This window comes from Sander vitreus, chromosome 5 (assembly GCF_031162955.1).
Source record: "Sander vitreus isolate 19-12246 chromosome 5, sanVit1, whole genome shotgun sequence".
Taxonomy (NCBI): Eukaryota; Metazoa; Chordata; class Actinopteri; order Perciformes; family Percidae; genus Sander; species Sander vitreus.
In genome coordinates, this window is record NC_135859.1 from 4,319,593 (window position 1) to 4,346,619 (window position 27,027).

General features: G+C 41.1%; 2 protein-coding genes across 5 annotated transcripts; one reads left to right on the plus strand and one right to left on the minus strand.

Moving 5' to 3' along the window:
* Positions 1–1,298: 1,298 nt before the first annotated feature.
* Positions 1,299–20,644, plus strand: LOC144517888 (bromodomain-containing protein 3-like). Of its 4 annotated transcripts, none has more exons than XM_078250124.1 (12): positions 1,299–1,413; positions 5,416–5,719; positions 7,623–7,734; positions 8,336–8,473; positions 8,658–8,802; positions 12,367–12,536; positions 12,866–13,261; positions 13,629–13,757; positions 13,855–14,061; positions 14,287–14,519; positions 14,658–14,956; positions 15,924–20,644. In XM_078250124.1, the coding sequence occupies exons 2-12, from the start codon at positions 5,628–5,630 to the stop codon at positions 16,040–16,042; spliced, it is 2,040 nt and encodes a 679-aa protein (XP_078106250.1). In that variant the 5' UTR covers positions 1,299–1,413; positions 5,416–5,627; the 3' UTR covers positions 16,043–20,644. The 4 variants fall into 4 exon arrangements, with proteins under 4 accessions (XP_078106250.1, XP_078106253.1, XP_078106252.1 ...); XM_078250127.1 differs by having other exon boundaries at positions 13,855–14,037; XM_078250126.1 differs by having other exon boundaries at positions 12,869–13,261.
* Positions 20,645–23,688: 3,044 nt separating this feature from the next.
* Positions 23,689–25,964, minus strand: brd3os (BRD3 opposite strand). Its single transcript, XM_078250139.1, has 2 exons — positions 25,584–25,964; positions 23,689–25,005 (listed from the first exon to the last, which is right to left on the minus strand). The coding sequence occupies exon 2, from the start codon at positions 24,844–24,846 to the stop codon at positions 24,547–24,549; it is 300 nt and encodes a 99-aa protein (XP_078106265.1). The 5' UTR covers positions 24,847–25,005; positions 25,584–25,964; the 3' UTR covers positions 23,689–24,546.
* Positions 25,965–27,027: the final 1,063 nt, after the last annotated feature.

Genomic DNA, 27,027 nt, shown 5'->3' on the forward strand with positions numbered 1-27,027 from the left:
TTCCGAATCTTGCAGAGACCGAGAGCGTAGATATATGTAAGGAGATAACATAGGCACAGGCTAATTATTGCTAACTAAAATGCTAGTTAACATTAGTAATTAAACTTAAACACCTAATGTAAGTCGAAACTGCCAGCGAGCTTCTCCAGATTATACGGTAATTCCTCTACTATGCAACAGTAAGTCGCGTCAAAAATGAATGGCAGTCAATGGAATGCTAACGGCAGGTGATGGCTTATTAGCATCAAAATGGCTCCATAAGGTACGCTTTGCGGATGCTCGCCTACCCCCTTGGCCAAACCCAATGGACCAGCGGGCGTATTACACACTTAGGCGATACTGGGTTGATATTTTCATACACGGAAATATAAGTGCTAATATGTAGGCTACAGTAGCAGAAATGTTAGTTTTGTACGTCTATATATTTTGCATACAGGTATTTCTACACAATATACACATTTTCAACAGAAATGTACTCCAAGTACTTGAATTTGAATTGCTCGACACAGGGATGAAGAAGCATCATAGTTGTTAAATACTTAAATTACTTAATAGCCTATTATATTTTTTCATTAAACAGTGGTAATAGGCCTACATTTTGTATTATTATTTGCTGTTAGGAAGCTGATGGGTTCAAATAAATATCACCTTTATTTTATGTGTCCATGTCTCTGTTTAACCACAAAACAGTTTGAAGATCTTTTTAACATTTTTTTTTTTTTAAGTACAAAAAAAAATCTTTTAGTTTCAGTCATATTGGTTCTTTTGGCACATTTTCAGCTGTTTGCATGAAACCACAGGATAAACCTTTTCACTCATAAATATTTTATAAAGTTTAATTAAAAATAAGAAACAAATGACACACATCTATAAATACTGAAAGTATCCAAATAAATGTGTGTTTATGTCACAAAATGTTCTTGTTTGAATCCCCCAGTTCGTCACTGTTGGTTCATATGACTGAACACAGTCTGATGGATCGATATAAAGATCAGTTATTTATTAAGTAAATTGATCAGTAAATCTTTGCAACGCAGACCGGGCCTCAGGTTCTCTGCATGCTGGGTGACGTCGCCCTATTGAACCAGGTAAACCTTCCCAGCCAATCACAGCAGCCCAGTCATAACGCCAGCCAGTCACTGCAATTCAACTAACTCAACGGCCAATCACAGCACTTCACATTCCCCAGCAACAAATCATAGCCCCGTAAATACCCCGCAGCCAATCACAACACCTCTGCCACCCGGCCAGCCAATCCGACCACAACAACATCCATGATGCTGCTCTCCACTGCGCCTGCGCAGACGGTAGACAGCTGATAACTCATCTATTATGCTACTTCGCTAAATAAAAAATCTTCAAGAAAACTGACCGGAGCCCGTCGCTGGACTCACCGGAGGAACGAGACACAAAGTAAACACGCCTCTCTGACCGGTACCGGGGGGTTAGCGGTTAAACTGAGCGGAGGGTGTGCGGAATGTGTCTGTGTGTTTCGGAGCCTGGCTGGCCGCTCGGCGCCTTCAGACAAAGCTCAAGCTAACAGGCTAACGGCTTATTAGCTAGCCAAACACCGAGCGGTAACATCTGCAAAGATTGGATCTGTGAGCGCATTCATCTGCTCGGTGTGCGTCTTATAACAAACAAAAGTCAAGATACCCCCTTCAACACACGCTCACATATCAACACGGCCGCTATTATTTAATATTAACGACATTTACGTCTTTGGTAAGTAGCCTAGCTCAATTAGCTAGCCACCTAGCTCATATTTTGCCTTGGCTTGCCCGCCATCTTTTTAAAGCAAGATAAATGGGATGTTTCGTTATCCTGCAAAACATCCACACCTGAGCAGGTGGAGCAGTTAGCGCGGGGTTTTATGTGTACTTCAGCAGTAAATAACCGGGGGAGGGTGTGTGGCTGTGGATGGTGTCGCTGTTGACGGGATTTGTTGAGTTTGTTGGTCGCAGCGGTGTCTGTTAGCAGTTAGCTCGCTCGTTAGCCGTTGAACCGCAGCAGCATGCAGGCAGAGCGAGCAGCCGCCGGACTATAACATCTGTTGATCCGTGCAGGACTTCACTGTGAGCGGACTGTTTAGAGACGATGTGACCGGCAGGTAACGTTAAAGGTTATCTGCTACTGTAGCAGAGCTGCAAGTAAACGCTGAACTGAGCTGTGTGTTTTCAGTGTTAAACACTGCTGCAGGTATTCATGCACGACTGTTGTTGGTGATTTACAAAGGTGGAAGACTTACTCACATCATGTATTGCAGTAAAAGTAGAAAAAACAGTGTTGTAGAGTTACAAAATACTTGTCAGTTACAAGTCCTGCATTCAACATCTTCCTTAAGTAATAGTACAAAAGTATTATCAAAATATACTTAAAGTACCAAAAGTAAAAGTGCTCATTATGTAGTGTAATATATCTTATTTTATTGGATTATAATTACTGATGCAATAATGTGTTCATCACTTTTATGTTGCAAATAGGGCTGGGCGATGTGGTCAAAATCTATTTTCCCGATATAGGTAATTTTTATATCTCTTAACGATATATATCACGATATAGCATGTTTTCTGGTAATTTGATAAATAATTAGTCTATATGAAATAGCCACCTGGTAAAGCCTATTTTTTATATCCTCGCGTGAATACTTGGCAAATGAAAAGTACTGAGTATTTTCTCATTTTATTATTAGGATTTAAATGCAAAATGAACACTAAGGGTCAGAATGTAAAGTTCGACCGCTGGTTTATTGACATCACAATAGAAACGGTATACATTTTTTTTTAAATGATAGACGTTTTTATATAATTTTGACGCTATATATCGTATACTGAAGTCTGTAGTTATAAAAGTTATATTAAGTACTTTGTACACATGTCACAAACTCTGCTGGAGAAACTTGGGATGAATGTTTACCTTGTTACCTAGTGTTTATTGTCCCAGAGGGGGATTTGTTTTCACACACAGCTCTAAAGTCAGACGACGGTAATGTGTATAAAAGATTTTTAGTTGTTGAAAGAAATTTCAGAGTGTAGCTGAAAGGATCAGGTGATAAATCGGCCAGTTGATCACTTATTTTTTATAATCATTGAAATGTGCTGTTCCGGCTTCTCAAATATGATGATTTACTGCTCATCTTTCTCATAAATGATGGTAATGTGAAATGATTGCGTTTTGGACTGACAAAAAAAGGATGTTTTGAGGATGTCACTGGGGCTTTTAGAAATTGTGATCTGATTTTTTTTTTTTTTCATAGACTCACTGAACTGTTTATGAACTGATGAGTTGAGAAAATCTTCAGATTGACCAATAATTTGATTATTTAGAGTTAGTTTAAGACAGAAACATGTTTTGTCTGGTTTTCTAATTTATGGCCTTTTTAAAGGGCTTTGACTTTGTGAAATTATGTTTGCAAATGATTCCAGTGTGTGGTTGTAAATATACTGTAAACAAAATATTTTGTCCGATTTATTAGTTGCAAGTTAAACATCAGCAATTTTTGTGATCGATCAATGGTACTTTTTAAGCAAAAGGACAAAAAATTCCGTTTTCAGCTTCTCATATGGAGAGATTTACTGTTCTCTTTGACTATAGCAAATTGAATATTTTTGAGTTGATAATTTGAATGTCTAAACGATTCATCTATATATTGAGGAAACAATCTAAAGATGAATTGATAATTACATTTTGCGGACTTCTCAATAATATTTGTGCACAAACTGTATCAACTGTGAGGTTACAGAGAGAAGCACAAAGTTGAAGATTGAAGTTTTTGTCCTACTCTTAACAATTAATGTGTTCATAATTTTTTTGGAAAGTTAAGTAATAAAATAGTACGTTAAAGTTTCAGAAAACTGTGACAGATGTGCTAGGTGACGTCTTGTTGTGTCCGACAAACCCAAAGAGATTCAGTTAAATGAAAAACAGACATCACATTAAACAGTTTTTTGAAAACATTGTTTTTTAAAGGCTAAACACAACAAATATGGATTGAAGCAAAGCATTTTTAAATAGATTTTGAGTTATTGGAAATGTTTGGTTTACACAAATCTGAAACAATCCTATGCAGCCCCCACTAAAATCTAATTCTACAATTAGTATAATACTAATAATAATATAATACTAATAGTATAATAATAATGTCAGTGCAGCCTAATCTTTATCTGCAACCGTGCAGAAATAACGGCTTTAAAGAGAATGAATAGACATGCAAAAACAAAGCTGCGCAGCATTCGAGTGTTGATTTAGAATTTGAATGTCAGGATTATGAAGCTTCGAGCTATTCGGTACAGACCTAACATATTTAAACAATATTTCAAGTTTGATGAAGATTGACATGATCTGGTGATCCTCAGTCTGTGATGTTTGTAAAAACCAGGATGTTTACACAGGAGGAGATTATTATTATAATTATTATTATCGGTCAGTGATTATTTGATTACACCCACATAAACAAAACCATGTCCAAAGTTTGCAATATTATCTGAAATCATTTAATACAAACTACAAAGTTGGATATCTTTTTTTACTAAAGGGGAGAGTTCAGTGCCACCCTTATTTATATTGTTATTACCCCATTTCTAAAGTAATATTGGGTCATCCCGTCTTGGCGTGTGTTAGTCGGCTGACCGGCACACCGATACATACTTAGGTCTAGTTAACTGCTGTCTGTCAGTCAGTCTGGGGCAGGTTAGCCAGCCTCTGTGCGACTTTATGCATAGAAAAAAAAAAAATATATATATATATATATATAATTTAAAAGGCCTAGCAAGCATATTTTATCAAGGGTAAGCTGTTACTTACTGTGTGTCAGGTGATTTGCCAAACTCGTTGATTTGTAATATGCCCGTTTCCTTTGGTATATCTGGGTTTTTTTTTCATCATTGCAAATTTTGGAATTCTTTCAGACGCTTGACTTTTTTGACATCCAATAGTAGGTGCTAGCACTCACATGGTCAAATCATTTTTAGTTTTAGTGCTTGAAACGACGGCTCAGGTGCCAGGAAGACGTGAGGCAAGCCGTGACATGTTTTTCCATCTGTCTGTATATCGATTTCAGTACCTGTGACAGCGCCACACCTAGGCCCGCATCCCGCCTCTACACACGCACGCACACACACACACACACACACACACACACCAAACAATGCTCCTTCAGAGAATAACTTATTATAATGTTGATGCATAAATGAATAATTTGGGATTACTATTGCTTATTTCATTGACTATTCTGGATGTTTTGGGTTATGTATAATAATGAAAAATGAAATATTAAAATACTAATACTTCGCTGTATGTACTGAACCTCTTCAGTTTCGTTTGAAAGCAGAAATATTTTATTTATTTTAAATATCAATTTTCTGATTGTCATCAACAGAAGAGAGAGCTAACAATGTGTCTCTCTCTCTGTCTCAGGTTGTGCGATGGGAGTTTGTCTCCACGGGGGAAACATCGAGCTGAAAAATCGACACCAACAACACCTGAACTGAACACACACTAACACACCTGTGTGCCCACACACACCCTCACACCACACACACCCTCACACCACAGAGGGAATTGTTTTTTTCACCTTCAGGTCAGACACTGCCGTCCCACAGTGCATTGCTGCGTCACCGCCGTCCACCATGTCGGACGCCCCCGAGGCTGCGCCCCCCAGCCCCCCTACCCTTACCAACCCGGCCCCACCTGAGGTCACCAATCCCACCAAACCTGGCAGGTAAGAAACGCTGAGACTCCTTCAGTAATCACACTTCTCAATCTGCCATCATTCTTAGATTCATCTCCATCGTAGTTTATTGGTCAGAGTTGTGATGTTGTCACGTGGTGATGCAGTTGGTGTGTTCAAAGACAGCATCTGAGATTAGAGAGTTGGCTGCTGAAAAGGACTCCCCTTACAATACTTGTTGTTTTGACCTTTATTTTGTGAGTTTGTCATTACCAGTGTTTACCATATATATATATATATATATATATATATATATATATATATATATATATATATATATATATATATATATATATATATATAAAAACATTTTTATTTATTTTTAATTTAACCTTTATTTAACCAGGTAGGCCGTTGAGAACAGGTTCTCATTTGCAATGGCGACCTGGCCAAGAAAAGAATAAACGTACAAGACAACATACAGTTTCACATTCAATATAGTGCAAGAAAACGGAATACAGTAGGCTAAAAATGTACAGGTAGGCAGTTCAAAGCCGGCGCAAAGTGAGGTGTAAGTAAGTCGATGGATATGCTAAAGTGGTATGGTGATAACATAATACACATGAAAAGACAATCTATAACATTGCTTAGATGTGGTAAAGAGTCAGAGTACAGTTAGTGCAAATTAAATTGTGGTCAAGATAGTGATGTGGATCCAGTGATCAGTTATAACGCAGTATATATAAATAGTCTATATGAATGCTGAGTAGTAGTGAAGTCAATATACAGTTAGTGCAAGATGTAATCTAGATAGTGATGTGGATCAGTAATAACACAGTAAACATGAGCAGAGAGTCTAATATGCATTAAACGTACAACGCTAACGTTAGCACAAGTTTGGCTCACTGCTAACCATAGTGAACAAACTGCAGCGTGATCACCCGGAGGGGATATTGTAACAGGGGACTTTAACAAGGCATCCTTAAAGTCTGTACTCCCCAGCTTTTTCCAGCATGTAGATTGTGCTACTAGAGGGAAGAACACACTAGACCATGTGGCATACTCTAACATCAAGAAAGCATACAGAACTACGCCTCTCCCTCAACTGGGCCAGTCAGATCACATCTAACTACTCCTGATCCCAGCATACATCCCGGTCAGAAGGACTATCAAAACCTGGCCTGACACTGCCCTATCCCATCTCCAGGACTGCTTCCAATAAGGACATGGTTGTGTGCAATATGTTACAGAACAGAGCCCTTTGTTTATTATGATTTCATCTTGCTTGTATGCTGCACAATTTACATTACAGCAGAGGTGTACAACTGAATGTTTACTCAGAGTTCAATGTTCCTACACTAGTTCAGTTAGTATTTTGTATGTCTTTGAATAGTTTTTACTTGAATACTTACATTTTAAAGAAAATAAATAACTGTTTTCATTCAACATTGTGCCCATTATTATCATCAGTGATCAAGTAACTCGGACATTTAAAAACACAATTTGAAAGGATATCGTCTAATTATCGTTATCGTCAAAATTGCCAAAAATATCGATATTTTTTTGTCCATATCTCCCACTCCTATTTGAACGTCATTTTTGGCCAATGTTAACGGACCTACAGGTTTTTATCTAAATGTGATCACTATAAATCTCTGTACACTTAGCTTTTTAGTCAAATTATATATTTTTGAATATTTACTTACTGTCTAGGGGAAACAATGAACATCAGCATAATTAGATCAAGATAAATATGATATGATGATGGCAAAGGTTTTTGATACATGGCTGTTGTGAACGCTGTTTGATTTCTGCTTTATTCTGTCAACCAATGTCCAACATCAGCCAAACAAGCTGTACAAACAAATGAAAAAGTAGATTTGACACCACTCCCTCCACAGTGTTGAAAGCAGGAGGTGAACATTATGTTGTGCTCTGTGTGTTTGTCCATCAGAAAGACCAACCAGCTGCAGTACATGCAGAATGTCGTGGTGAAGACTCTGTGGAAACATCAGTTTGCATGGCCCTTCTACCAACCTGTCGATGCCATCAAACTCTGCCTGGCAGTAAGTCACTGCCCACACCTTACGACTGTTATCAAGTAGTCCCAGTCTCCCCTTGGGATTTGATTGAGATTTGATTTTCTCCATATCGCCCAGCCCTAGTCCATCCATCCATCTTCGTCCGCTTATCCGGGGTCGGGTCGCGGGGGTAGCAGCTCCAGCAGGGAACCCCAAACTTCCCTTTCCCGAGCCACATTAACCAGCTCCGACTGGGGGATCCCGAGGCGTTAGAATTAGAGCCCAGGCCTATTTGGAATTTAAAATTTGGTGGATTTATGATGACTATTGTTGACTGCTCCTCAGATCTCAGCAGGGTAAATTAAGACAGCCAGCTAGAATCTATCCAATCTGAGTTTTGTCTTGCACAACTATTTTGCAGCGCCTGTGTGCGGAGTTTAGTGCCGCCCATGACGATTCTGATTGGTTTAAAGAAATGCCAATAAACCAGAATGCGTTTTCCTCCCATCCATGAATGCTGTGTGGAGTAGCAAGATCCTCCTTCAGCGTGTGTTGGAGGAGGGTCTGGCAAAGGGGATACAGAGCCAGGCTAGCTGTTTCTTTGTTTCCAGTCGTTATGCTAAGCTAACATCATCCATATTTCTAGGACTACCACAAGGTGATCAAGAACCCGATGGACATGGGAACCATCAAGAAACGTCTGGAGAACAATTATTACTGGAGTGCCAGTGAGGCCATGCAGGACTTCAACACCATGTTCACCAACTGTTATATCTACAACAAGGTACACACGTTACTGCAGTATTTCGTTTTCTGCTTAAAAGGTGAAATCAGTAGCGTTTTACCGATACCTGCAGCCTCAGGTGTGATCTCTGTGATCAGTTCAGGTGGTGACGAAAGGAAGAAGGCAGGGTTCCATGGCTGCCACTAGATGTTGCTGAAGAGTTATTTGTGTTTGTGTGTTTCAGCCTACAGATGACATCGTCCTCATGGCTCAGGCTCTAGAGAAAATATTCCTGCAGAAAGTCGCTCAGATGCCTCAGGAAGAAGTCGCTCTCCTGCCTCCAGCTCCCAAAGGCAAGAGCAAGAGCAAACCCGCTGCTGCTACTACAGGTAATACTGCAGTAGGGCTTTGACTCTGAACTTCGTTATTCGAATAGAATTCAAATATTTAAAAAAAAGAATGATATTCGAACGAATATTGGGCAGCCCTTAATATTCGAATTTCGAAACCTGTTATGGGCATTCTTTTTTGTAAATGTGTTTGCTTGTAAACCTTGTTTTCAATTCAGATTCCGAGGCCTTTTCACGCATTTCAAAATGTAACTACACGTCGCGGCGACGCACGTCGCTCGGCCGCGGCTTGGTAGCACATTTCCCCCGACTCATTTCCTGGTTCTCCTTCTCCATAAACAACGTAAAATCATGGAGAGGGTTAACTTCTCCTGCTACAGATTTCCCACCTTGGTCAGAAAACACAGGGGAGACGATTTGTTTCTCTCACTATGACTCTAGAGTCGCTACTCGCTCTGAAGCTACCGGTAATCACCGTCACTCTCTCATAACACACGCACACACACACACACACACACACCGGCTCGATGCACACACCAGCGCACAAGTATGAACATCAGACCACTTACGTAGGCTACGGTGAAAGCTCCAAAATTCCTGTCAAAAGCATACTGTTTGTGTTTAATCCAGGGTCTGACTTTTCATAAAAATAAAAATAAACAGTTGCGGCAATGTGTTTTTTTTCCTGAAAACGTAATTGCCTGCCTTTTGACATTGACTGATACACTGCCCTCTGGTGGACAGAACATATACAACTTTTACCAATATAGGTCTTACTGAAGGCATTTAATGGTCAAAATATTCGAATACATTTGAATATTAATAAACAAACTAACTTTGAATATGATTTTGGGGCAAAAGTCAAAGCCCTATACTGCAGTACTAATACGGCTACTACTGCAGGTATATAATACAGTACTACTGTAGTGCTCGGGGTTCGCACATGGTGCTTGAAGTACTTGAATTTTTAGAGAGGAAAAAAAATCAAGTACTGGAATACCTTTTAAAATAGCCCCTTTTTAAGAAGGTACCTAAAAAGTCCATGACATTCAAATAAACCACATAATGCTGTCTTATATTTGGACCAAAGTTTTGTTTATCAAGTCATTATAATTGATGTAAATTGCTCAGAATCAGAAATCACTCCGCTTTTTTGAAGTTATTATGCAGCACTGTCTCACGCTCCGCTGCACTCTCCTTCTCCTTTCTTCCTCATTTTGATGAGCGAAAACCAGTTGGTGTCGCGTTGTCTATGCACTTTGTCTTTGTCTGAACAACTGGCTCGTGGAGGCAGGACGTGAAGAATAAAGATACATTTATGTAGATTTAAACTTTGGAGCTTCTGGCTTTAACAAGGTCTCATTCTCTAACAGATTAGCTGTTGAGATGGAGATGATTCCGAAAAAATAACACATCCTGAAACACAAGTGATGTTTTAAATGTGAAGAAAGTTTTGAACAATGAAGAAGAATAATCATTTCCTTTACATAAATAAAGACATTTGCAACATAAATTGTTGCATCAAAATTCACCAGAATGCAGGAAATGAAGAGTTTGACAGACAATATTTAATGAGGGATGAACCCCAGACCCCCCAGTTATGTGTCCCCCCCCTATCAATGTTGAAACCAAACCTACACCTTTGACTGAGAGGCAGAAACATCATCAGATCCAGAGGTTCAGCAGCTGGATCTACAGTCATGTGAAAAAATTAGGACACCCATGCTAAAGTTGACTAAAAAGACGAATAAAAAAATAAATCATCTTTTGGAAATTGATCTTAATGCCTTAATTAAAAAAATGAGGAAAAATCCAATCTTTAAGGACACCAATTTTCTTTGTGAATGAATAAATAAATGTTCTTCCTTAAAATACAGGGGGCATAAGTAAGTACACCCCTATGTTAAATTCCCATAGAGGCAGTTATGTCATGGATCCAGGATACTATGCATCCTGATAAAGTTCCCTTGGCCTTTGGAATTAAAATAGCCCCCCCCCCCCCCCACATCATCACATGCCCTTCACCATACCTAGAGATTGGCATGGGGTACTTTCCATAAAATCTCAAATCTCTCAATGCAAATCAAACCAGCTATTAGGCTAACTGAAATAACATTTTGTATTTTAAGGAAGAACATTTATTTATTTAGGATACATTCTTCATTCACAAAGAAAATTGGTGTCCTTAAAGGTTGGATTTTTCCTCATTTTTTTAATTAAGGCATTAAGATCAATTTCCTAAAGATGATTTATTTTTTTATTCCTCTTTTTAGTCAACTTTAGCATGGGTGTCCTAATTTGTTCACGACTGTTTATAACATGTCTGCCCTCTGCTGGAGACCCTGAGCTAACACATCATGGGCTTGCAGTACAGTACTCACTACTACTTTTAACATCCTATTAAATTACAAAAAAGAGAGCTCCGCATTTTACAAGCACTCTTAGAACTAAAGCATTGTTGACAGAACTACAACAAATAATCACTGTGAAGTGACTGTGGGGGAGAATGTCCTGCCCTGTGTGTCGCCATGGCAGCTTGAGAAGCACTCGTTGTGGAGTTTTGAGCCCTCTGCGTTGTTTGTCAGTTGATATTTAGTCAGTTTGGTTGTGTACGTGTGTGCATGTATATGTCTGCAGCTAAACAAAATTTTGTTGTTTTAATATGCGTTTAGGTTTCATTCAATTTACCTTTTTTTCAATTCTCTGATTGATTTTGTGTCTCCAAATCTAGCATTGCTCGCTCAGGAATGTGGCACAAATATAACGCCGTCATTTATGACTGTATAATCAAGGAAGAGCTTGAAAATGGAGAAAAAAAATGATGATATAGTTATTAAAAGTCCTTGATTTTGTAATGTCTGTCTAAACTAATGGCGTCTTTCCACTACACGGTACCTGCTCGACTCGCCTCGACTCTACTCGCCTTTTTTGTTTTCATTCCAGTCCATTATGGAAAAAAAGTACCTGGTACTAACAGGTACTTTTTTTAGTACCACCTCCGTCGAGGTTCCAAGCGAGCTGAGGCGATACCAAAAGGTGACGTGAAAACCTGCAGACTACTGATTGGTCAGAGAGAATTGTCACTAATCACTACTTCATCATTACTAGCGACAGACAGGGGTGTCCTGAACAAACCCGCCGTTTATTTAAAGTTTTTTTTAAACAAAATTTGTCTTCTGGCAAACAGCCACATGCCGAGAATCAAAAACAACACACCTTCGACGTTCTGTGTGTATGTCGCGTTAGGTCACGGCAGTTTCCTGCGGCGTCGCTATGACGACCAGCCACACTCGCCTCATGCATGAGGCGGTACAAAATCTATAAAGTTACTAAATTTGTAATGGAGGCACCGCGGTTGAGCCGAGCCGAGCTGGTACTAGCAGTGGGTAAGCGCCATTATACTGCTGCTACTACAGGTACAGTTCTATAGTATTACTGCAGTAGAGCGCTGTATATTGGATTGAATTGTAGTTGAGTGCAGGTGGTGAGACTGAAGCTTTAGTGAAATCTCAATGTAGAATTTAAAAAAAGTGTGTTTTATATATTACTGTGTGGTACCTAATTCCAGTACTAACAATACTTTTCTCTCTGTCTCTCTCTCAGTGAGCCAGCAGGCAGAGTCCTCAGCCTCCCCACCCCCCTCCTACCCCTCTCCCTCCCCCTCTCAGACACCTGTCATCTCAACCACGCCCACACCTGTCCAGACCACACCCCCTGTCTCTGCCCCACAGCCCCCGGCAACCATGATGCCGTCTGCACAGCCCGTCGTAAAGGTAACCGATGTGTGACCTAAAATATAAAAGATAACTTTTCTGTCCGTCTACCTGTATCTCTGTCTCCCTCTGTCTGTCTCTGTGTACCTATCATCCTCTGTCTCTTTTTCTACCTGTCTTGCTACCCTTTTCTGTACCTGTGTGTCTCCCTGTCTCTCTCTCCCTGTCTCTTTCTCTCTACCTGCCTGTCTCCACCTGTGAACCTTTGTGTCTGTCCCTCTATCTATCTCTCTTTAACCTGTTTCTTTCTACGTGTCTCTACCTGTGTGTCTCTCTCTCTCTCTCTCTCTCTCTCCCTGCTTGTCGTCATATCTGTGTGTCTCAAACAGAAGAAAGGTGTGAAGAGGAAAGCCGACACCACCACTCCCACCACATCGGCCATCTCTGCCGGCCGTGCAGACTCTCCATCCGCTCAGGACACCAAACCGGCCAAACTAGGCTTGTCCCGCCGCGAGGCAGCTGCCCGACCCGCCAAGGCCCGCAGGGAGACAGTTGAGGAGGTGCCGGGGGGTGAGGTGGGAGGCGGCGGAGGGGGAGCCGGGAGGAGTAAGGGCGGTAAGCTGGGTGAGCAGATGAAACACTGCGACGCCATCCTGAAGGAGATGCTCTCTAAGAAACACGCCGCCTACGCCTGGCCCTTCTACAAGCCAGTGGACGCCGAGGCCCTGGAGCTGCACGACTACCATGACATCATCAAACACCCCATGGACCTCAGTACCGTCCGGGTAATGCTCACATGACATCATCACATACAAAACACACTTCCATGACATCACAACACCCTATTTCAGTATACTGCTAAAATAAAACAATAAAAAACTATATATTGTGTATATATCCAACTTGTTAAGTGCATTTCCTTTCTTAAAATATTTTTAATTCTACATTGTTTACATCCATGTTTGCTTGCTTGCCACCTTTGTTACCTTTTGTTGGTGCATTCTTTGGTGTGTTACCACAGCATTCATACCACTGCACAGGAGATGGTGCACATATTTGTGTAGAGATGATTCTGTAACCTTCACAGAGCTGCCAACCTTGACTCTTTTATTCTTCATTTTTAATATTTCTCCCCTCTCTCCACCCCAACAGAAAAAGATGGATAAAGCAGAGTACAGTGATCCTCAAAGTTTTGCGACTGATGTCAGGTTAATGTTCTCCAACTGTTACAAGTACAACCCTCCAGACCATGAGGTGGTGGCCATGGCCCGCAAGCTGCAGGTATGCAAAACCTCCAGAACTTTATAGAACCTTCCAGAACATTAACCTCATTGGTTGGTAGTCATTTAACATGAATCTCTCTCTCTCTCTCTCTCAGGATGTGTTCGAGATGCGTTTTGCTAAGATCCCAGATGAGGGCCTGGAAGCATCGGTCCCATCTACAACACCATTGGTCAGTAAAAGCACCGCCTCCTCTGACAGCAGCAACAACTCCTCCTCCGACGAATCGTCCGACTCAGAGGAGGAGCGAGCCACGCGATTGGCTGAGCTACAGGAGCAGGTTGGTGCTGCCGACCAATCACAGGTCAAGAACATCCTGGTTTTCTTCTTTTTTAATATCATTGTAGATTTAATGAAAGTTGAGAAATTCTGTTTTAATTTTATATTCAATTGTTATTTTTGATATAAAATTACTGATCCTAGATATTCATGTGATTTTATATCAATTTCTAGAATAATTTACCAGCTGAAGGCGTTACTAAATATTGATTAGATGTTAAAGGTATTCATAGTTAGTATATTCCACCAGTTGAAGGCGGTGCACGAGCAGCTGGCCGTCCTGTCCCAGGCTCCAGTCAGCAAGCCAAAGAAGAAGAAAGAGAAGAAAGACAAGGAGAAGAAGAAAGAGAAGGAGAAAGACAAAGGGAACAAAGGCAAGATGGAGGAAGAAAAGAAGCCCAAGGCTGCTGCTCAGCAGCCCAAACCAGCCAATCAAAAGAAAGCGCCAGCCAGGAAAGCCAACAGCACGGTAACCGCCACGAGGTACGATTAAATCAATTAGTTCCCCTTTTCTTGGAATCAAAGGTAAACATGTGAAAACAAAATGTTCATATTCTTAGTTGGGAATTTTAAATTTAGAGTTTGACCAATCAGAGTGACTCTCTGTGTGTGTGTTTCCAGGCAACCTAAGAAAGGCAGTAAGGCGTCGGGCGGTGGCTCGGCTAATGGAGATGACGGTGAGGAATCATCGCTGCCGATGTCTTATGACGAGAAGCGCCAGCTGAGTCTGGATATAAACCGGCTGCCGGGGGAGAAGCTGGGCCGTGTCGTCCACATCATCCAGTCCAGAGAGCCGTCGCTGAGGGACTCCAACCCCGACGAGATCGAAATCGACTTTGAAACCCTCAAACCCTCCACACTTCGAGAGCTGGAGCGCTACGTCAAATCCTGCCTTCAGAAGAAGCAGAGGAAGCTACTGCGTAAGTATAGAGTACTAATATACTACTATTGTCTGTATATCATACCAACGGATTGTGAAATTAGTATTTATAGACTACTATTACACAATGGTCTTCTGTCATGCTCAAATTTGGCCTTTGTTGCAATCGTACTTGACCTTTGTGACACTCTGACATGATGTTTGTCACACTCGGGTATTGCCTCGGCTCTCCCTGAGTATAATCCTGGCGCTGCTGGGATATTACTCGGATATATACTCTGCTCCACACGGGTATGGCATCTACCCGTAATTAAAAGTTTATATCCTTGACACTACTTGGTAGGGGTGTAAAGATTCACCGATACGAATTGGTATCTGGTTGTATTATCACCAGTACAACTAGCCTGATATACGGACCCCTGGATCGATTGAAATGGACCAAGAACCGGCCGACGGCCCGATTCTAACGGTACAAATCGGTTGACTAAAGCTGTGTTGTCAAGTCAACAAAGCTGCTGCTGTGTGTGTGTGTGTGTGTGTGTGTGTGTGCGCGCGATGCTGTTGAAATAGACGGGTGTGTGCTTATGTATGTGAGGGAAACTTTGACTCACCATTTGTGTGATGAAGGACTTGGTCATTAATGTTCGGGATGGCAAGAATCAGCCAATCAGCGCCTTTGTTTGGGTTTGCAAAAAAAAATGTGCCGAATGCTAGGTTTCGTTTTTGGAGTGGCGAGACATCTTAACATATATATCCACTTTGCCATTAAAAACAAAACTGAACTATTTTTCGGAACTGAGCGTCTTGGGACAGGGCCGGCCTAGGGCAGAGATTTAAAGCCTGTGCAGGGCTCTAATATGGCCTACTCGGGTATTGTCTCAGCACTACAGGGTTGCACATTTCTGCCACAGCGTTTCTAATAGTTGGCAGGTCAAATTTCATGACATGTATCTGTTTATCAACCTGTCTGTCTCTCTCCCTACCTGTGTCTCTCTCTCTCTCTCCAGAGAAGGCAGCTGGAGGTGGGGCCTCAGGAGGCGGGGCTAGTCGTTTGAGTGGCAGCTCCTCTTCCTCCTCTGATGACAGCTCCTCAACAGGAACCTCCTCTTCCTCCGACACAGACTGAACACACACATACACACAGTACACGTACACATACACACAGTACACACACACGTTACTGAACACACACACTGATCACACACACAGAGGTTTATACACACACACACAGCTCAATCTATAAAGTTAACACATGCATATATACATTAACGCACACTGAGGTCCATGTAAACTTCCATCCTGAACAAACACAAACAAAAGACAGAGATACACACTCTGAACTTACAACACACACACACACACACACACACACACACACACACACGCGCGCCCACACCCACGCCCAGACTTGGAGACTGTATGTAAATAGGCTGCCCTGTTTTTTAGCTCCTAGTGTCGTTTTTTTTTCCTGGAGGAATGCCGACAGAAGGGAAGAAGAAAGAAACAACTTCCCAGCGAGAGAAGAAGAAGGCAGGGAGACATGGTGGAGAGACGGGCTGTCTGTCTGAGAGTCATATTGATCTTCTCTCACACAACATTCAAGCATCGTTGCCGTGGAGGCTTTCTTCTTCTCCTTGGACGGCCGGCTGTGACCCCTGACCTCTGAAAACATTCCAGAAGCATCTATAGAGCATCATGGAGGAGGAGGAGGTGATCTCAGTGGGTTTTACTCCGATTAAGGTTTTGAATATTGATTGAATGGAAGTTGAACTTGAAGAGCTACCTTTGGTCTACAAGGTGGAAACGCCTGTGGGACAAAGTTCGGAGCATCATGGGACACATGGGAGCCAATCAAGTTCTTACATTAGAGTGTAGTTCACATCTGCAGTAAATCTGTAACCAGTGAAACTGTTTAACTTCAGATTGGAGATGATCCAGTCCTGATCAATTATGTTCAAACATCAACTCTTTGCTTTTATCACGTCCACAAATCAACTTTAATGGGCTTGAAACTTGCTGCAGAGAAAAGCTCTTAAATAATCCACTTTTAGATCCACTCAGTGTGTTTATTACTTTTCTTTAAAGAGTATCTGAACTTTAAATCCACCAGATTAAACTGTCCGTATGGTCAATGTATCATTCTGGTCTTAGTCTGCATTGTTCACTGTAACGGCAGGTTTTTTTTTCTTTTTCCAGTGAAAACCCAGTTATTCTTTTAAAGACCAAAAGATGTCTTTAAAATGATGGCGTTACCTCTGATGTGTCTTTGGTCTGGTCCCATAGACACATACAAAACAGAAATCAATTCTTCCTGCTCAACACACGAGTCACATACTGTCTGGAGTACACACGAGTCGAGTCTGGATGTCAAACTGACCTCAGAGCTGGTGTCATATATGCGTCTCTAGTATGGAGGTGTGGTAAGAGATGAGACAGTAATTTGGTCAGAGGTGTGTTATGTTGCTGCTGTAGACAGCTCCACTTACTAAATCTGTGACAGAAGAAGATGGTTTAAACTTGTGCTGTCGTTAGTTGTCCGCTAACTGCAGAGGCTTTGTATCTATTGAATATGTGATGGTCAAGCTAAAATGAGGCATTTTGTTATTCTTTAATGTGATGTAAATCTGGTTTAAACTGGTGCTGCACCTAACAATTGTTGTCTTTATTAGTTATGTTCTTGATCTTTCATTTAGTTTTAGAAATATCGGAAAATTGTGACAAACATCCGTCGTAGTTTCTCAGTCTCAGGTGACGTCTTCAGATGTCTTGTTTTTCCAAGCAGTCCAAAACACAGAGATTCAGTTCTTTAACGCACCAAACGTTTACAGAAATGGTCTCAACTGCATCAGCTCTCTTTAACTTTAGCTTTAACAATAAAATGTGACTGGGATGGATTTTTCTCTGCAACAACTTTCAAGTCTCTGCAGGACTTGCTTTTTTTTTATTTTATTTTTTTTTTAATTATTATTATTGAAAATCTTGGATTAAATTTTTTTAATTTAAAAGGAAGGAAATCAATTGAAAATCCGATGGATAATTTGTATAATGATCAGTTGTGAAGCTAATCTGTGCTCTGATTAAAGAAAGGAAAAAAAAGTTTGCTACAGGATCCAGGTTCCAAACTCTTCTTTTACTTGAAAGTAAAAACCCTCTGAGACCAAAAACCTGTCCTCTGCTGATCCTGCAACCCAAACCCACAACCTACTGTCTGTTCCTGGGGTCAACAGTGGGGGGGTCACCAGGCTCGGACCCAGACACCCCCCAGCCAGCGCCGGCTCTGTCAGCACAGAGCAAGACAAACTTTTTTTTAACACTACATTTCCTTTATTTTTCTGTTTTTTGATTTTTCAGGTTGTGTGCTGAACTTGTTTGTGTCTTATAAGGTTCTCTATATAAAAAAAATGTCTTTGTACCGCTGTCCTCTTCAACCCCCCCTGCCAAAAGAAAACCACTCATACTGTAACAGCCCCCACCCCACGGATACTTCCTGTTAGACTTGGACTTCACCAAATGTAAGGAAGAGTCCTGATCAGACGTGAGTTTTACATCTGAGTTTAAAACTTTTTTTAACGTTTATTATTTTAGCGATTTTCAAACTTCAACAAAATTAGTATAAGAAAAAAAAATCTGCTTGGAAAAATAGGTTTCCCAAAAAGAAGTTGCAAGAGTGTAAAATAAATACAATGTCTTTTACAAATTGAGAGAAAAACAGCTTATTTATTATTGGTTATTTTTATGATTATTTACTGCTTTAAATGTCCAAAATAAAGACAAACTCTCATGAAGGCAGATATCACATTCTCTGATCAGACAATAAAAAATATTTTATTTCTCAATGTTAAGTAAAGGTTTTAATCTATAGGTGATGATTTAATGATTTGATTTAACTTTGGGAATTATAAGTATCAACATTTTATTTACTGTAAACCAGTTTACAAACTAATTGTTTTATCATACGTTTTAATTTTTTTAAATGAAGTTGATCTGATTGGCTGCAGCAGCCCCGTCAGTAAAAAGAAATGTGTTTTTGTGAAGAAGCCACATTGTGTCTGTGGTGACACCACAACTTCTTAATTACCTTGGTTTGTTGGAGTTGAGCCGCAGGAAGCTTCCTTAAGTTTGGGATGCAGCCGACGCCTGTCAGCACTCTGGTAGATGTCAGGCTGGTTGTTCTGGGCCTTGACCTCTGACCCCTGATATCTGGGCCATTGTGGCAGTGCTTTCTGTTACTGGAGGATTTTCGGTCTCCAGGGGGTCAGGTTGAATTAAAGGGGAAACTCGAAAATACGGTAAAACAAACTTCAACACAAGACCAAACTCCGTGCTCTGCTGTGATTGGTCGGTTAAAGGCTGTGATGCTGGACACCTGAAACTTCACAGGAAAGTTTCTTGTGGCAGAAAGTTAGAATTTACAATTTTCCACCATGTTTTGAACTCAACATAGACGGGTGTGGGGGGGTTCGTCACTTTTGGTTTTTTTGTCTTTAACCACCGTGTTTATGTGTCAATCTGGTTTCGCTGCAGTGCTGCTGATCAGATCAATCAGGTTGAACCAATCAGATTAAATCATTTGACTTCTTCTCTCAAACACACAGCTCATCTGTATGTCTGCCTGTCTGTCTCTAGTCTGTTGGTTTCTTGCTGTTGGTTAAAAACAAATGCCTCCTGTTGATGTTTGTTCTCGTATTAGACTTTTGACCTTGGCATACACATGAATTAGCAGTGATGTGCTGGGAACCTCAAACCTGACTTGTCATGGATACAAACCAGGACTTCGTACGTCCACACCTGTCAGGCCCTTGAGTCTTTAAGTCTGGATATGTAGGTTTTTTTTTTTTTTTTTCAGACCTTGAGGTGCAGCCTGTGTTGAGTAATGAGCCTCTTTTTTTTGTGTCTCGGACTGTGTTCTGCCTCCTCTGATTAGTCGAGCCTCACTTGTCTGTAAACTAAAAGCTTCTGATTTGTATTGATTTCGTAGTTACATATATTGAATACTTGTTGATTATTGGTTAACAATCTGTTCAAGTTCAGCAGCTTCACAACCGGACAGAGAACTTGAAGTTGTAACAACTGATTGATTACTTGTTTAGATAGGCATTAATCTGACAATTCTGATGGATTGGTTTCATTTTCAAACTTTAGCTTCAAAGATCTTTCTGATTTTCTCCGTTTCATCTCAAACTGAATATGTTAGTCGGACAAACAAATCTAGTTTTTGAAGAGATGGTTTAGTCGTTTGTGCTTTTTGATGTCGGACTGAAAAAAGCATGTTGAGGAAACTAAAAACAGGCATCTGGTTTTATTTTGGACATTTTACAGACCAATAAGTAATGATAAATGCACACATCTCCCTTTGTGACAGACAGACAGACAGACAGTGAGACAGCTCGTTGCCACAGTAACCCTCCTCTGTTTTTAGTTGATGGTCGAGCTTTGATGCTAATAGTTAATTTTTGTATTTTAATAAGAAAAAGGAAAAAAGTGATTTTATGTATTTGCATGCACTCCGGCCGTACGTTCTTTCTTCCGTATGTTTGAGCACTGTATAGTAGCTGTATAGTAGCTGTCTGGGATTTAGATCGATCTCCACTCGATAGAGTAGAGACACAAAGAGAGAGGGAGAGGACGAACTGACGAAAACCAACAAGTGAATTATTTGATGTAATTACTGATATGGGATCCTTATTTTCTGAGTTCCTTTGTTTTCATAAATAAACACATAAACTGAGCCGCTGACTCGACTCTCATTTACACACACCAAAGATATTTCTCTCTGGAGACATGTCGTCTTAACCCTAAAATTTTGTGGATTACCTAATGGGGCCCCAATGATTGTCCCCTGGTGGGAGGCGAGTCCCCACATTGTCATAAAAACAAACTGAACGTTTCTGTCAGTCTACAGTCATGTCTGCCGCTCTGTGAGGCTGTAATGAGACACAGCAGTGCTTTGAGCTAAATGCTAACACGCTAATGTTTAGCACGTACAATGTTTACAATTTCCTCTTCTCATTTCTTAGTGTGTACATCCTCAATTCCGTTTCTCGCCCCCTAGTTCTTCCCACCTGCGATGTTAGCGGAGTAGGCGAAGAATAGACAAGGGATTCATAACATTACCTTATTTTCCATCTTTGTTTTCCTCACGTCTCTTACATGTATCGTATACCCCATTTCCACCGAAATAAGTGTGTATATGCAAGTTTTTTTTTTAACGTGGGTAAATCCATTAAATAGAAGATAATATTTTCTCATTGCCAGTAAATGAGTACGACTTTCTGTTTTTTGTGTGTCATGTTCGACATCAGGAATGTGCCGGAAAACAGGGTTAGTAAACAGTAGGAAGCATGGAGGCCAGTGACAATGTTACAATGTTTACTTCTTTTTTATTTTTGTTACTTATTGTGTCTCTTTCAAACTCTGTGTCGACCAGTTTGGGACCATGTCCGAGCACTGCTTGGGCGGAGGCGGACGGAATTTTTGGCCATGACAGAAGTTAACGAAGGTGGTTGCACCCGAAAAGGGGCAAAAATTAGTGTCCACCCGGATGTCATGTTTCCATCACTGCCGATTGGAGCTGGAGCTGCTGTGACTACTGCAGAGTCATTTGTTCCGGGAATGAATGCTGATTGTAATCTTTCCCACTGCAGATAAAACCCAGACGTTGGTGGGGTTTTTTTGTCCAGTGGAAAAGGGGTAGTAGCTCCCCCCCCTTGTAAGACGTGAGGAGACCATGCCAGGAAACAGGCCTCTGACTAAATGAGACATCTTGCTTTGGAGCTGTCATTTTAAGGCAACGTCAATTGAATATGACATGTAGCGCAGCTGATGGTTTGTATATTCCAGCTGTGTCACGCCTCTATTATACGTCACAGGTGCCAAATAGATTTCCGCAAATGATACACCTGTGCATCCTAGCTCATAGCCCCTTCGGCAAGCCTCCTCTCTCCTCGAGCTGCATTTTAAGAATTGAGACATCCTTTGACATTTCTTTATGGTGTAAAATTACGCTTACGTCTTGAACTTAATTACTAACAAACTACACTTCTTTTGATTAGAGATGATTTTATTCGTTTTAAATGTAATCAGACGTCCAAGCTACAGCTGAAATGTTCACTGACACTGACCTCCTGTTGCTGCTGTTTCACAGGTTAGAACCAGCGCTGCCACTGGCCACCAGCCCACTGTGTCCCAGTTGCTGTTGTGTTCCGTGCCGTCGTCCGTCCGAGGGGCCGTCGGCCTTCATTTTGGCTGATTTGACATGTATAATCGGCGGGGCGGGCACTGCCGGCAGTCTGACTCAAATGAACCATCATTGGTGGAGTGCTAACCCGGAAACGGGGAGCAGAATGAGCGTGACTAGAGTCTCTCAAAATCTGAAGAAAATCTTTTAAACTGACCTTTGTTGATCTGAAATGAAGACAGATTCAGTAACTGCACGGCCTATTTCTCTCTTAAAATGTTTTCAGAAACCCGTTTCGGTGAACTATTTTAGTACAATATGAGATCGTATTCTTAACGAGCCGCCATGACAGTCTGTCTTTGAATTTCCAGAGAAACCAGACCCACGTGACGCGTTCGTCCAATCAGCTGCCGGTTTTCATTTTTGGGGTGACAATACAGATTAGCGCCGCCTGCTGTTATGGAGACGTATTACATCTCGTCGCTTTGGTGTGTTCCGAGGCATTTTTTTTTACCAACTCAGGATCACTGATCAGTCCAACTGCCTTTTCTGCCGAGGGTCGGCCGTCTGGTCAGTGTGTCTGGACCTTTAGACTAAGGCCTACTTCAAAAGTAGGTATTTTAAAAACATCTTTTTCTCTGCATTTTGATCTTTCGTCTGCACAAACTGTTTCAGTTAACTGAAAACGGATCTTTTGTAAAACTCCTTTCAGAGTGAAGATGTTCAGAAACTGTTTTCAGAGTTTTTGTCTTGTAACGTCAGAGTGTGCGCTGTTATTTCCTTTAGAGAATGAGGCGAGATTTCGTGCAATGGCGGATGTGTCCAAAATAGTGCTGGTTCTATCTGCTAACAACACACTTTTTTATGTGTTATACATTAATGCACAGTTACTCTTTCACTATATTGAGGAACAATCAGGCCCGGACATGCAGCTTATTTTGTCCAGTGGCCACTGGCAGTATTACACTGAAAAAAAATCCCTCTGCAAGCCAGAAAGGATTTTAATCATTGACCACCATTGTAAAAGATACGTGTGTAAAACTGCTGCCAGGACACCTCCAACTGCAAACAAGGTCGGTTATGACTCTTTCTATTCAAATTTTTTTAATTCGTGGACTTTTTATGTTTGAAAAACCTCTGAGGAAAGCGAATTAAAAACCTGTGACGTCACCTCAAAGTAAACCCGCGGGCTGGGAAAGCGAGACAAACAATGCTGCGCATAGTCAGTGGTCACATATATGACGGAAGTAAGGCCGACTACACACTGGCTGCGTGGCGTGAGCGTGTCAGCTGCGTGGTGTCTGTTTTTATTTAGTTAACAGGTTAGAGCTTACACACTGCCTGTGTGACACGCACGTCTCAGGCGCGGCTCGAGCCGAAAACGTGTGCATGCTAGAAATAGGACCGACGCCTATTTTTCACGCGACACTCAAGCGTGTTGGAAACGTTTCCAGGCAAAATAGAATAGGAAAAGATGTTTATATGTCATTTTGACATGAATACATATTAATAAATGACATGTTGATGTTTGAAAGTCTCTAGGTTTTGACATAAATGCAGATATGAATGTAATTTAAAAAAAAAAAACGTGCGTCAGACACGTTTCTGTTGTGAAAAGACATAGAAAAATCCACTCAGCAGCCATGCAGCTGACACGCAACAGAAACGCCACGCTCACACGACGCAGCCAGTGTGTAGCCGGCGTAAACCTGGAAGCTTAGAAACGGAGTAACTCTCATAGGAATGAACGGGGCTCCGTCATCAATGTTGCATCCAAGTTTTTATAATACATCCATGGTCCGAATGCGCTACGGAACGATCGATGCACCATTTCAGCCAGGTAGCCGTCCGTTAATGGCTTTAGGGTTATATCGCTGCCTGTTGGTTTGGCATGCTCTTGATTTCATTTGGTTGAAGATTTTTTAATACAGTGCTTGTGTGGATGGGATTTTTTTTTGAGAATGGAGGAGGAAAAACCCTATTTACAAATACAAAATACCTGTGTACGAGTGGGTCTTGGATGCAGCATGTAAAACCATATCCACAAGAATAAAAACATTTGTCGCAGTTAAAACCAGAATATGTAGTCAAACTGTAACACTGCTGTTTACGTCACACACTATTTGAGTCTAGATCTCTTTATAGTGCCTACATTTCCCACAATGCCAGTTGTTTCCGACACTCCAAGACATCGCAAGATAATAAGCTTAATGGGAAAATGAAACGGTTTCAGAAAACATTTGAGGGAAAATCCACTTTGAGTTCACAAACGTCACATAAAACAAGCAGACGTGGCTTCATCTTTAAGGGTCACTAATGGATCAAATGGAGCAGCACCAGCCTTTAAAATCAGGTTTAAATCCACTCAAAAATACATGGAGTTCGATGTGAGTCTCAGTTTATAAGTCTCGGTTTTTAAATCAAACCAGTCTGTTCAGGTTTCTGGTTCCAGTCTACATGACGCTGCAGATCCTGGACCGCCCTTCTGTGTCCTCCAGGCCCTTCTTGTCCCGGACCAGCACGGCCTGGTTTCCGAAGCTGCTGTACCAAGCCGACTGGCTGCGGTTCAGGTAGGTGGAGGGAGGGGCTGCCTGCAGGTCCTGCTGCTGCTGCTGCCAGATCAGCAGGGACGTGTCCCGGTACCTCAGCCGAGCAAAGGCCTCCGACAGAGCCTTCTCTGCCAGGGGGGGACGACCGGGACCAGGAGGTTCATCTGCAGCAGTCTGCCCCTCTACAGCATCACAGTCAGACATGTTGGAGGTGTCAGCGCTCCATAAACCAGCATGGGGAGAAGAGAAACGTCCAGAAGCAGGATGGCCTGTCCCGGTTTGTACCGGCTAAGGCCAAAGTCTTTCTCAGTCATGTTCAAACACCTGAAGAGTCCAGCTGCTCATCTGATCCTTCAGCAGAACCTGAGGGAACAAAACCAGGTCGGTGAGCTGTGAGTTTAAACTGGATCCACAATGTTCCTGATTATACTCACATAGCCTACTTTTAATTCAGTAACATTTTTAATGCAGTACTTATAGTACCAGTCAAAAATTTGGACACGCTTTCCCCAAACTTTTGACTGGTACTGTATATTTGAAACTTGTTTTTTTGTAATTGACACCATATAAACATGAAGGCCTTTTAAGCATGAAAGAAAAGAAAAAAAAATACAAAATTGGAGTAATATGTACACAAAGACTATGGGGGACTAAATGATGTGTATAAGATGTATAAGGTGCAATGTAGTAATACTAATTTACTCTAGTATATAATATAGTACAGCAGTATAACAAACAGAATATCAAATATATTGTACAGTATGGTGTTGTAGTGTGTAATAAATAACGTATTATATTATGTATAAACAAGTAATATATCTGTCCTTATTGTTATTTAGTCTAGAGGATGAATGTCTGATATTGAAGTGAAGCGAAGCTGGTGAGACCTTCAGGTGAGCTGGTTAAACTCAGTGCTACTGTATAAACGCAAACAGACTCACATCGGTACCAGCTGGGTCATCCTCGTGTCCCTGTCGGTTCCCGTACATTCACCACATCGTTAAACTGTCGGTTTTTCCGTTAAACTACCGGAGACTCCGCTCTCACACACACACACACACACACACATAGAGGAGCTAACGGTTGTTAGCCGCTTAGTTTAAAGGCTTAACGTTACAGCTCATCCTGCTGTTAGCTCCTGAGATAAACGCATAGCTTAAGTTTACCGCCGTTGTGACGTCACTACGTCAGAGTGGGATCACGTCAGAATATAAACTGTGACGTTTTATATCGTCTCTTCTCTTTTCTCTGACAGTTTAGCTGCTGTTAGCATGCTGCTACTGCGGAGAAGCTGCCCTTGCATCCAATAGCAACGGTGTGTCTGCAATCCGCGTCCGGGTAGGAACACACAACACAGCAACAAAGGTTCCTCTTCTTCTTCTTTAGCTGTAAAGGCAGCTTCTGCATTGCCTCTTTAGCGGTCTGAGTGTTGCACTACTGCCATCCTCTGGAGTGAGATAGCTCCTACAGTCTGTCAGATTGCTAACCTTACTAGGGCTGCAATTAACCATGATTTCATCAGCGATTAATCTGCTCATTATTTTTTTCGAATAATTGTTTTGTAGTAAACATTATTCATTCTGTTTGTTAGTAAATTAACTATTAACTTAAGTTTATTTAGAAGAATTAGTTTCACAAGTTGGCCCTGTGCTTCTGTTGTCAGAGTGTGTGTGAGGTAGTCGGACACAGGTGACTCCAGTCCCCCTTCAAGTCAGGGCTTCTGTGGCTTTTGTCTCATCATCATGGTTTCCTAAATTCACAAACCCGGTCATTTTCTTTAATGACGGGCTGTAGTTTATCTGCCTTCAGATTGCTATGGCATCAAGCATAAGGCAAACATCCCTATATTTAACAAGCTCAGAGATGGCCTTCTCTCTTAACACTTTTACTTTTATGTCTTCATTGATGCCTGGCTCAATATGAATAGATTTTATCCACCTTAAAAAAATATATATATTTTTGCAAATGCTGTCTGAAGATGTATTATTCTAAGAGATGAAAGTGTTTACTAGTTCCTTTTCTGGATATTTTAGTTATAGTTAGTTATTGTAGAGGACAGTTTCCCCAAGTTTATTTTATTTTGTTCAATATAAACTTAAGAGACAATGGAAAATCAGGAAATAGTTGAAATACAGTAAGTGTTTGGTTGTATGTGGTTTCCCAAGAAGATTGGGTATTAAAAAGATATCATGATAACCTCTATTAATATGCGCATTGTTCCTCAGAATTCAGTTTAAGAGGTGTAACTTTTGAATTCCTGCTGGAATAGTTTAGTTTGTTATTATGAGGCAGTTCATGATGATCTGAGTCCTCTCTTCATGTAGTTCGGTGATGGGTTCAATAAAGGACATAATGTCAGTTACTTTCAGATACCGTTGTTTAGGA